Genomic DNA, 11788 nt, shown 5'->3' with positions numbered 1-11788 from the left:
CACGTCAAATAATTATCTTCTGTTCTTTTGGTGTCATTTGTAATAAGTATGATTTACTGTCAACCATTTAAAAAATAAAGACAAATTGTACAGCTCTCCTAATAGTACATCTTTCCATGTCATGTGTACCACCTAGTGGCTTGATGGTATATTGCTTGTACTGAAGTTAAGTCATACAGTGCAAATTTACTTATTAAATAGCCTTCAGTTGACTTTCTAGAAGCTGCTTTGTAAGCTGGCTCCACACAATAACTGTCTTATGTAGACATTTCAACTGCCAGAGAAGCTTGTGTACAATTTTGAGGTACCTTGATATTCAATTTTAACTTCTTGGGGCCCTATGTCACATTACAAATGTCTGAGTGATCTGCTCAAACTCAATAAATGGTTAGATAACTGTTTAAGGCCTCAAAAAGTCAAATGCTCAAATATTTCACAACAATGGCAAAGATTATGAAATGCCAGAAACATGAAAACCTATTAATCTAGAAAAACTGTGTTTTTACCTCCTCCTACCTCATTAATCATCTAACAACCAGATTTATTTTGTGGCCAACTAGAGGGGGCTCAACCTCTGCATGAAACTATTAAAAGTGACCAGCTACAACCAAACAATACTTCTGCATTGGTGCATTAATATCAATAATCTAAAAATTGTCATATGTATAAATTGCCTAAGTGTGATTTTATGTAGTGGAGTGCTTTTTCGACTGTTGTATTTGGACTTAAAATGAACTGATAATTTCTTCCACACTTAATCTCACCAAAGAAAAGTGACAAAAAAAAAATCAGTCTGTATTGTGGATCAATGTTGAAGCCTGTTATTCATTGAAAACATTTATTACATTTTTTATGATGCAAACAACAGCAAGTCCCACCCTTGTTGGAACAGCTCATCACGTAGTCATGAGGGAATGAAAGAGACACAAAGGGACAGGGACAGAAAAAGTGTATTACGCGCAATTCCATTGTTTCCGTTAAAAAAACATGACAATCAGCTCTCATTGTAAGTTTTGGCATCTTTTTCCCTCCTTTTCTACTCTCTGGAATAATGGTCATTAAAAATCAAAAGAACAAGGCATGCATAATAGTTTCTGGTAATGCACATAGATCAAAGGATACCACTTAGAAGTACAAAATCCATGTACGATGTTCATGTACATTTCATATATATATATGGTCCCTTTCTTAGAGGTGTCTTAGGCCTACCTACCTGTTCCCACTGTGGGACTGTGTCCTCCATTATCTACGCTTGGTCACTAGATTCACCCTGTACAAAGGTCTTACTGGAAAATATATCTGTAGGATGGACTTCTAATATTGATGATTAGGCTACTAGATGTTACAACCATCTGTTTATCCCTCTCTTCCCCTCTTACTGCATGTTATTATCAAGGTATTTATCCCCAAGTTTCATTTACTTAAATAGTTGTCTTCACATGAACTGACCATTGTGCTACCTACACAATTTTAACAAACCTTGCCAGGGTTACAGCCTGTATTATTTTCTAAATTTCATCTCCCATCTGTTGTACTACCACCCAATGCTTCTTTTAAAAAAAGGGGAGCCCACGGCCTATTTGGATCCATTCAATGCTACTGTGCCCACAAGATAGAAGTCTGGAACAAAATAATTTTAACTTCGAAGTAACCTAAAGAAACTGATCTAATTTCTGATATGCTAAGATAAATGCACTGGTCCATTTTAATAAATGGGTGAAACAGCCACACATCTATAGTGAGGGCTGTATACGTGGCCACACAGTTTATTTGCTGAAATCACATTTTTAAAAAAGAAGAAAAAAAGGACAAATCAAAATGTGATTAAATACAATGTTGAATGAATGTCTTAACTGTTAAAAAAAAAAGTTAACTGCAATGTATATGACTATGTTGCTCTCTCCCATTGCTCAAAATGAGTTGAAGAGGGGGAAGAGGCATCAGGGATTGCGAATGGAATCATGTACAGATTTACAGTTATAATGCATCTATTGTCACACTCAACAGATGGCAGGAAGGGAGGGAGAGAGGGCAGCAAACGACAGACACAATATAGAAAAGATTCATCCGTTTGAATTTGAACACCCTTTGCTGTGGAACCAATGCTATGTTACTCTCTTAGAAAAAGACAGAGAGATGGAAACGAGTGTGTGTGTGTGTGTGTGTGTGTGGGCGCGCATACAGGTATGAATTCTGTAAGTGCGGAACCAAATGTTCGACCAATAAAAGTCTATTGGGATCAAGTTGTACTGGTTTCTCTGAAGGTGGAGGCAGACTTGTTTAACCAAACATGGGGCTGAGTATGATGGTACTGGTGGCAACGGTGGGCGTCTCGAGTGGTTGGGTTTAGCGCCCCCCTGATGGTGGTGGTGGTGGTGGTGTCGGTGCGTTACGGGGCTTGGCTGCTTTAGTCGATGTACTGGGAGAGCCAGCGGAAGCCCTCGCCGTAGCCCTGCCTCTTCAACACGCTGCACATGAACACTTCCAATGGTCTCGTGTTCAGCTCCTTCATGGGAATGGTGCCCTACAGGGAAAAGCAGAAAAAAAGTCAAATCCACTTTACGAAAACAGCAATTTGTTTTCACAGATAACTCATTCTTTATGCAATTTTATCCTCTACACAAAACAAAAAATCTGTTAGAATAAAAAACAACCTGCACTGGTCACATTCACTCCAATCTGGGCTCTTGTTATCAAGACATAGGAAAACAAACATCCACTGTTGTTATGTGCTGAGTTTAAAAGTTGTAGTTTGCAAGGAGATCAAGAGTGAGCTCTGAGTTTACATGCCTTTTTTGAATATGTAAATGGATCAAACAGGGTATGGTGTTGCTCTAAAACAAACAAAGGCAGTGAAGTCCTGTGAAGTCCTGTGGGAGTTCCCTTCAAGTCAAGTCAAAACTGACTTGACTTGACTTGACTTGACTTGAAGGGAACTCCCACAGGACAATACTTAACCTAAATAAACTGAAAGCTTGCAGATATTATATTTCACCATCTGTACAGGGACTTGAGTCTGCGCTATGACTGAATCATTTCTCGGTGTCAGTGTATTGGGGGGACTCGTCTTCCCATAGTGGTTGGCACTTCACACAATCTATTCTCTGGTCAACAATTCAAAGTGACATTAATTTTTTTTTTTGTATATACTTGCCTAACTTTACTGCGTCTACTCACCTTGCCTGTCGTCTGTCCATACAATCCAAAGAGTTCCCTCAGCTTCTCCTCGCTGATGGCTTCTGGTCTGTCGATCTTGTTGCCCAGTATCAGGATAGGCACGTTTCCAATAGTCTCGTCTGTCATTAATGCCTGATAGGGAACACTCAGTATTATTATGACTTTCATATAAATCCTCACTCTAATTTAAAAAAAAAGAACACCCTCAGAAACTATTTTGTTGAACATTTCTAACTTAATTCTTTCAAGGAGTGATTTTATGAGCACTGTTATCTACTTCTACTTTAACTATTTATTTCCTACATTTTCCTAAATTACACTTGAGATATCCCTGGAAGAGGTGGACTGAGTTCTATATACATGGTAAAGAGAAATTGCATGGCAGTATTTTCCATAAAGATGAAGTCAGTAATTTGCTCTAGCTTGTTATCCATATAAGGAAAATGCTATCAAACGGCATCATATTTCATAATCTATTGTGAGAGCATAGTTTGCACATTTGCCTCCTCTACAGTGGATTCCTCTTTGAACAGATAAAACACTGGTGATTAAAGTTGACTGTAGAAAAAAAAACCTACCTCCAGTATGTCTGGTTTTAAAAAATGTTCTGTATGGTGTCTGGTGTACTGCTCTACGGTACAACAGTGACCTAGCAGGTACTTACGTCAAGTTCTGCTTTTGATTCAGCCAATCTGGAGAAGTCTGCACAATCCACAAGGAAGACAATGCCATTGATGGCAGGGAGGTAGTTTTTCCACACTCTGCGGGCTGTGTGAACAAACACAAAGACAGAGTTTACAGTCTGGACTGTCTACATATGTTAGATGCAGTATGCATTCACTGAAGCTACAGTGATTTATCGTATGTTAGCAAGAGTACTGGCAGGAGTGAGCTTCCCTTTAAGCACTGCCGAAACCGCATGCAGCACTTTCAGCATGTGAGTTAGGTATTTATTTACATACATAGTTTACAATCAAGTTTACACTTGCTAATATCAGTTTATTTTAAGATTATTTTCTGCAGCAAAAAAAGGACATCGGAGCTTAAAACGACACACACTTCGACATATAAAACCCCCAAACATTAGTATACACAAAACAAACACCTTGTGCGTGGCCTCCAAGGTCAAAGGTGGTGAAGGTCATGCCAGCAATCGTCAGCTCTTCCGAGGCTGGAGGAAGAGACAAAGTGATAATGAATAAATCTGAAATGTTATTATTATTTAGCATATTTACAAATCTGGAGTATTTTAACAACTATTACTCAGTCATAGTATACTTACAGCTCATACCACACAACAGTAGTTTGTTTAAAAATAGTGGGCATAAAGATCTTAATTTTAACCAACACAACAAAGTGAGCATGTGTATGAGAGTGTAACACCAACTCACTCGGATGTAAAGTTGGCACATGCTGTCCCATTCTGTCATCTTTGAGCATGTGCAATAGCGTCGTTTTGCCAGCATTGTCCAGGCCAAGAAATACTAACTTGCCGGATTTCTTGTACAGTCCTGGAAAAAAGCCAGAAGTATTTCACAAAACAAGCTTGGACACTAAACATATTTTTAAGATGGGCTGCATCAAATCATACAATGTTTAGCTATTAGAAATGTCACACATAGGAAAAGATTACTCCAGTGATGAGTCAAGTGTGACTGAAGGTCTGTCATGGCTTAAATTAGAACTTTGATTTGCATCAGGGTCACAAGCTCAGACTTGTTCTCAGACATGCACTGGATATTCAGCTCAGACATTAGTTTCTTTGATGCACAAGTGGCTGTTCTACATCTTCTGGTTTTGCCATTATCTTTTCATGACTTCAAATTATGAACGTTAAATTAAAAAAACTGAAGCCACCTTTGTCCAAGTTAAACTAAGCTCTTGCATTCTCCATTGTTTCACTTTGAATGCCATTCCTCCATGATTCCTCCAATTACAAATCAACAACTGCTTTTTTTCCCCAGTCACATTGGTTTAAAAACAGCAACAAAAACTTAAAGGAAAAAGTTGTGTTTTTTTAATTAAATGCACAAACGTGCTTTCCGCTTCAAAGGGAATCTGACAAGAAGTTACTCTTACTGTCAGTTTTTTCTAATATGTGCACTGACTCATGACTTTCCTGACAAGAAAACGAGGCTTTGTGTTTATCACTCTCTGATTCAGCGTAGTGATACTCAGCGAATTTGTGAAATTTCTGACTGAGTCAGCTTTAGTAGACGTCATCATTACTCACAAAGAGCACTATGCTACCTGTCTGACAAGGAAAACAGGAACGACTGCTTCTCAGGAGCAGCTCAAACACAGAAACTAGAACAGCACACTTGGGGGAGAAGAACATCTGGTACAAATAATAAGATTTACCAACAGTTTTCAGAGGGACACAGTGACCACAAACACATTTAAAAAGCTGGGGTGAAAATTCTCGTCCCCTTTCTGAGAGACATTTCCTCTGTGCCTTTCTTGTTCACATAACGTTAGGGTTGGGCGATTGTTCGTATTTTCATATTGTCACTGCCAAACGTTGCCTCTGGTTAAAGTAATATTTCATGAGTCATGATTTCACTACTTCCGATGTCTTACAACTAGTGATGGACAGTATATGGATAATATATTGATATTGTGATGTGAGACTAGATACTTTCTTAAATTTTGGATAGTTTAATATCATAAGTGTTTTCCTTTCCTCACTTTAAAAGGTGTATTATAGTTAAGTGATGTAATTTTCTGAAACTGTTCTTGCTGTTCTATTTTTTCCCTTTACCCACTTTGTCAGTACATCCACATTACTGATGGTTACCAAAATTGAACTGTGTAATTATTCTGTGAACACCCAATAGTCAATCTTACAATATTGTTGCAATATTGATAGAGTTATTTGGTCAAAAAATATTGTTATACTTGATTTTCTCCATATGGCCCTCATGAAAACAGAAATGGGTCTCTGCAAGTGCAAACACAAAAACCTATTTTTGCTGTTCGTGAGTCACGACAAAGTTTGTAAAAAATGAAATGCATCATTAAAAAATAATTTCAAGTCAACTGTCAATAATTACAGGCATTTATATTTATTCACAACTGAATTTCACACTCCAGAGATGCAAGCCAGTCCAGGAAAAGTAGAGGCACAGTGTAAGCTGGATGCTACGGACACTGAAAAATGACATTTTGTCAGGTTTCGCAGTGCACTTGACGGATTGGCAGATGGAAAAGGAGTTGCGAATGGACTTTACATTAAGGAGCAGCAATTAAGGAACTGTGATCGTCTGTGCACAGACATACCAGTCCACCAGAACATCAATAGAGAAAAAGCACTATCAGAGCTTGTCTTGTTGATAGTTGGTCTGATCGCCAGTCAGCACAAGGCTACATAACAATGCTATTTGGTGGATGCTTTTAGCTGAGCTACTTCAGGGAACATAAGTAGCAAGCGTGGCCACAGTGGAAATCAAACCCATCAGCCAGCTCGTGTTTGTACTCTAACTGAGGAGTTCTAGATGTTATAAGCTTTTATTATGAAATAAATTAATGTGTTTTGCCTGTCAAGGGCTTTTTCTGAGGAGGAAACTTTGCTGAAAATTATTTATTGCAATCAAAATTATGATATGGATTAGCAGTTAAGGAGGTGCCTGCTGAACTTTCATGGTATTTGTATTTCAGATTTGAGTCTGTGGTACACAACGTAAACCAACACTCACAGGGACAACACAACAGGGATGGAAACCTACAACATAGCCACAACTTTGCACAATACACTAAGCTCCACTTTTCAGTGAAAACTTCAGGACTGATGTACAAGACAGACCAGTAACAATTAAAGTTACTCTTGAGATCACTGAAGACATTGATTAGATTATACTCACACCACCCACCATGCTGCATAACATTTTTAATAATAGCTTTGTGGTTCACACTACAGCAATGCTATTTTGATTAATGACTTAAAGTACAACAGTGATCATAACTGTTAGTGTTTCTGATCCCCAATACTCACCTAAAAACTGTAGTATGCCATTCAAACTGTCATAAAGCCAATTAAATACGAATGACATATCCGGAGCTGTTGAATCCTGAAAGAAATGGCAAAAAAGCAGAGGTTAATAGGCATGAACACACACAAACAAAACAAAACAGTTGGGGGCTGTTATTTTTACTGTAACATCCATCATTAAAAAACAAGTGACCAAAAACAAAGCAAGACGTAAGTATCCTGATACAGCTCCAAGTGTTTGTACCTTTTGTCATTACCTTCCTACTGATGATTTATCAATAACTTACGTTGTATTTAGCTCTATACGTAGTTAGTAACTGATGTTATCCACAGAGTCTCTGTTCCTACCCATAAAGACATTTTGCTCCATAGATCACATGCTCAAAACACTGGACTAAGGAGAAAAGTGTAAATTGTAACTTATATTGTAAAATATATTTTTATTCAAAATCTTTGGAAAGGAGTGAATATGGAGATAAACTGACAAATTCCTGTCAATATTTGGTAGGATACATTTTATCCTACTGATGAAGATACTATTTTGCTGACATGCTGAAATTGCTACAACTGACAGAATTTCTTTTTTCCAATGGCACACTTTTGGACTTCGCTATGACTTAATATTCATATTTATGACATGCTTTGAGCTTACAGGGGGAGGTACTTGATAACACCAAGAGACAAATAGACACAATAATGCACAGACGTCAGGAGACACACGGTATGATCAATAGGAACCAATCAGAGCCCCGCGCCATTAACCTGTAAGTGACAGCGCTCAACTCCGTGAATATGCAGCCTGTCTCAACCTATCAGATAGATATTGGCAGCTGGTGATAACAATGACAAGCTTTCAACAGCCAATGATTAGCTTATTCCAGTGGGAGTCTTTGGACAGCAAAACAGGAGATTCAGGACACTAATCACATTTCATCTGAGAGTTCCTCAACAGGCAACAGGAGTATTCTGATCAACAACCTATCTGCAAAGGCCTTGAAAATGACACCTAGTCTTAGCCTTTCATGACAAAATAGCCAGATTGTATTTCAATCAAAACAAAATGAATCTCAGATAGGACTGGGTGTAACTTTGTGAAGTCAGCAGCTTCCTAACTGACTGACTGCAAAGCAAAACATTTGTTGCGTTCGTCATTCTGGGTCACACAACCTGATTTTTTCCCTTTTTACATGTGATCAAATGTTTCTACAAGTGACAAAATAGAAAGGGGGGCTGAAAAAAAAACGTCCTCTCTCTGTAACCAAAGGAGAACTTTCAAGTTACAGCCATGATGTTTTAGACATAATCACACTCTCTTGTCAAACCTCATCTCATTTACTCGCCCTTTTTCTGTGACTGTTGAAGGGGCATCAGAACCAGGTAATCTGCTGCCAACCTCTAGACCCAGTTACGTAACAAGCAAACAACTCCAGGGTTAAAGTATAAAGTAGTCAAAGGTCAAGACCATGCAAACACAGCTGAACTACACGTCAGCTGCTGCTACACTCCAGTCTCATATGATTCTATGCCTGCTACGACACTGCAGGCTGGTGTTACAAACTGATGCTCCCACGTGTGGTGTGATGCAGCTGTGAATCTTGTGAAACAGTGTGACAGTAATTGACAACTACCTAGAACAAATGCGGGCTTATATAAAACATGTGAAATTAAAATATAAGTGTAAATGAAAAGGTTTGCCTAAGGGCAACAACCTTAACCCGTTTTAAGGGATCTGGAGTTGTCGTTTACAGGGTTCAACTGTGAAAATAAATCAACAAGCAAAATCAGCCACATTAAAGTGCAGTGAGAAAATGTGTGAGAAAAACTGTAGGTTGCCAAGTTAAGATCACTGAACATGCATGGCAAGAATTTGGACTGCAATGCCCCCAGAGCTAAACTCATCATCAATGAGACATCTGTTATGAATCAGATGAGTAAATTATCTTTATTTCAAGTTAGCACTTCAGCGCAAGATTATCTTGATCTTGAAAGAAGTGTAATCTCTCAAAAATTGTCTCTATACATATTTATATTACTATCTACCTCAGTTCTTAGGTGTCTGAAAAGCAGCTCACATAAGCACTCATACTCAATACGTAAGACTTGAAAATACATTACACGTGTAAGCATAACAGTAATATTTCAGCAATGTAATTCAGCTCACAAATTCGGACAATTGGCAGTTGGACACATCTTTTCCTAAGATACAGTATGGTTCCTATCAGTTCCCATCCAATGTTTCTAAAGGATTTCCGGCAGATGTTGCGAATCAAATAAAGAATTCAAACTGGTTTATTTACACTGGGTTGCATTCAAGAAATGTCCAAAGCTCTATATTGATTGGTTGAGCTACCCTTTGTTATGGTTATATGGTTTTGATTTGGTTATGAATTCTGAAAAGTACCAACAAATCTTAACACTCGGTGCCATTCTTTCTGGAAAACCTCTGATTGGAAATAGGTTTAATAGTAAGAAAATGTCCCCGAGCACGGTGAAACCACATTTGAAAGAAAAAGGAAAAAAGATCTGAACATTACAGGAGCAGTGTTGGATCACCTGGACAGAATAAAATTTTTTTTTAAAAAAACATCCTACATCTCATGAAGAGATCTGGGGTTGTGAAGCAGCTGGCTTAGTATAATATACATGAAGATTATTGAAGAAAACTTCAAGAAAGACTGTCCAAGAGAGTTCAAGAGGTGCTACATGTAGTGAGAGATCACATTAAATACTAACTTCAGTTTGATTAAGCAACTTTACTATTAAATTTTTGATGCTGTCATGCATTGAACGTGTTCTTTATATTTTTTAAATCTTAATAGAGTCTGAGACATGAATGTATATCCTCAATACAACTTTGCTCAAGCTAATCTATGCTGGCATAAGATTTTTGATCAGTACTGTAGATGTAATCATTAAATTGAGGTTCCAAAATAACTTAAAATACTGTAAAAGTGGTTTGACTCGGCTGTCAAACCAGTCCTGCTGTTGTACCACTGTCAACGGAACAGCGAAGTTAGCTAGCCAACATTTACATTCACGGCTAACGTTACATGGATGATTGATCTGCGTTGACAAAAAAAATAAAATGCCAAAATATCTTAACAACAACATGCCATATTTAAGATAGAAACACACGTTAGGCGTAAATTGACAAAGATTGGGTGAGGCCGACTAAAAGCCTGGCTAGCAGGAAGCCACTAGCTAACTTACGTGTCATATTCTGTAACAGGCGACGTTGCATCGAGGGGTTACTAGTAAGCTAATCGGCAGTTAGCTAGAACAACACCGAATACTTAAATTAGTTTATATATTTTCAATCCATTAATAAATCGGAATGAGGAAATAAATATAACAGTGGGTCAACTTCAGTTTAACGTCATATTCAGCTCAAATCCGTTTAATAGTAAGCGAGTTAGCCAACTTGGTGTTAGCAATGCTAACGTAGCATCGTTAGCAGCCGGGATGATTTGCTAGCCGAGATGCCGACGTTCACATAATACTATTTTTCTATCATTGTTGAGAAAATGTTTATAAAAACTTACCCGCTATTCAAGTGGAGATTGTTTTACCGAGTGTGTTATCTCTTTTAGTCATGTAAATTGGTCTGGAAAGATTCTGAGAGCCTGCGAAGTACCAGGTCTTCCTCTCCTTTTTCGTGTGTTATTACTGAGCCACGACACTGCAATGGCTGTCCAGCAACTCCCCAAACTCTGCCCAGCCGCTTCCTGTTTATGTTTCACAATCATCTTTCCGACAGGAGAACTGAAACAAACCGAGTGTCCGGTGCTCTTATTTTACAATTTGCACAGACTTACTCAACCTTTTTTTTAAATTCAATATATTATTAAAGAAGCGATGACTCGTATCTAAATCGAACAAAATGGCAGGCTGCAAAACAACTGCTCCTACAAATCAATATACGCAGATTAGCGGATATTTTACTGGTTTTGCCACATCAAAATAAAAAGGTAAATACTTAAAAATACTGATTACACATCCAATACAAATGCCCTTTGATTGGAGAAATCTGGAAAAAAAAACTGGTGGGAAAGAACTATTTCATCGTACATATAGGCCCAATAATCACAAAAATACTGACTTGAGATCAAAGTTACTTTCCAAAATCAACTCTTTTATGGAAATTAACTTTTTCAGAAATCTTAACAGAGAAAGTTTGGTCAGACCCTAAAAATATCAGTTCCAAACAAAACAAAAGAACGTAACTTAATTTAATACATAGGCCTAGATACAACCTGTGTAATAGCTACATTATTACATACATTTAAAGTAGACATTACTCTAACTTTTTTTTCTCTGAATCGGAAATTGAATCTATCTCTCATGTATTTTATAAATGTTCTTACTCTCAAGATTTCTGTGTTGAAGTTTCTCTGTTGATTTATACAAGTTTTAATACATTGACAACAACATTAGAAGACATGGTCTTATATCTAAATTGTTATACAGGCTCACCATCTACTGGCAATGCTCTCAGACTTGTCTGTCTGTTGGCAGCTATCACATCCATAAAGCTAGAGTGCTTTAGATAACTCTAAATATCCGTCTGTTTTGTGATGAACCACAATATCTCTTTTATTGTGTTTCTAAGATAAGAACAAACAT

The 11788-nt window shown here is 37.6% G+C and overlaps 1 protein-coding gene across 1 annotated transcript; it reads right to left on the bottom strand.

Annotated features, from left to right (window-relative positions):
• Nucleotides 1-811: 811 nt before the first annotated feature.
• On the bottom strand, nt 812-10863 carry sar1b (secretion associated, Ras related GTPase 1B). The gene is made up of 7 exons (XM_042499222.1): nt 10708-10863; nt 7169-7244; nt 4569-4688; nt 4283-4348; nt 3842-3945; nt 3178-3309; nt 812-2524 (listed from the first exon to the last, which is right to left on the bottom strand). The coding sequence occupies exons 2-7, from the start codon at nt 7224-7226 to the stop codon at nt 2408-2410; spliced, it is 597 nt and encodes a 198-aa protein (XP_042355156.1). The 5' UTR covers nt 7227-7244; nt 10708-10863; the 3' UTR covers nt 812-2407.
• Between the last annotated feature and the right edge of the window lie 925 nt (nt 10864-11788).

Source organism: Plectropomus leopardus, chromosome 13 (assembly GCF_008729295.1).
Source record: "Plectropomus leopardus isolate mb chromosome 13, YSFRI_Pleo_2.0, whole genome shotgun sequence".
In the NCBI taxonomy this organism is placed as follows: domain Eukaryota; kingdom Metazoa; phylum Chordata; class Actinopteri; order Perciformes; family Serranidae; genus Plectropomus; species Plectropomus leopardus.
This window is presented reverse-complemented; position numbering and strand designations above follow the sequence as displayed.

Coding starts and splice junctions, on each gene's coding strand:
- sar1b (XM_042499222.1), bottom strand. CDS start 7,226: ATGTCATTCGTATTTAATTGGCTTTATGACAGTTTGAATGGCATACTA. Junction 3,946..4,282: donor CCTTGGAGGCCACGCACAAG/GTGTTTGTTTTG, acceptor TTGTTCACACAG/CCCGCAGAGTGTGGAAAAAC. Junction 3,310..3,841: donor AATCAAAAGCAGAACTTGAC/GTAAGTACCTGC, acceptor GTTCCCTATCAG/GCATTAATGACAGACGAGAC.